General features: G+C 60.2%; 1 protein-coding gene across 1 annotated transcript in view; it reads right to left on the bottom strand.

Moving 5' to 3' along the window:
* LOC102375077 (host cell factor 1) overlaps positions 1 to 442 on the bottom strand; it is a 22,300-nt gene that overhangs the window by 9,448 nt on the left and 12,410 nt on the right. The window contains exon 13 of the mRNA XM_025213674.1: positions 200 to 420. Within this exon, the coding sequence (XP_025069459.1) occupies positions 200 to 420 (221 nt within the window). The remainder of the gene's footprint in view (positions 1 to 199; positions 421 to 442) is intronic.

Below are 442 nucleotides of genomic sequence, written 5' to 3'. Positions count from 1 at the left end.
TGTCTGATGTCTCTCCTAACCCAGTCTGCCTACTATTTCCCCCTCCAGGCCCAATCCCTTCCTCAGAACCATCCTAACCCTCCCATCCCCAGCTGCCCTCTTGCCTGAAAAGCAGCCCCCATCCCTACTCCTGCCACGCTCCCTTCTTGCCTGAGAAGCACCCCCCCCATCCCTCCACAGCCTCCCTTGGTGGCAGGTACCGGTAGCGCCGGACTGGGTGATGATGGCTGACATGGGGATAGTCTTGATGATGGTGGTGGTGCCGGGCTTGGTGGTGCTAGGTGAGACGCTGCTGATGCCCAGGATAGTGGGCTTGGCTGTGCTGCCGCCTGCCTGTGTTGTCGTCAGGATGGTTGTGGGCTTCCCATCCGCTGATGTCACCAGCTTCAGAATCGTGCCTGCTGGCAGTGGACCCTTTGTCTGGCGGGAAAGAGGATGGGCA

Source organism: Alligator sinensis, unplaced genomic scaffold (assembly GCF_000455745.1).
Source record: "Alligator sinensis unplaced genomic scaffold, ASM45574v1 scaffold137_1, whole genome shotgun sequence".
NCBI classification, from domain to species: Eukaryota; Metazoa; Chordata; order Crocodylia; family Alligatoridae; genus Alligator; species Alligator sinensis.
Note: the sequence above shows the minus strand (reverse complement) of the source record. Positions and strands in the feature narration are given on the sequence as shown.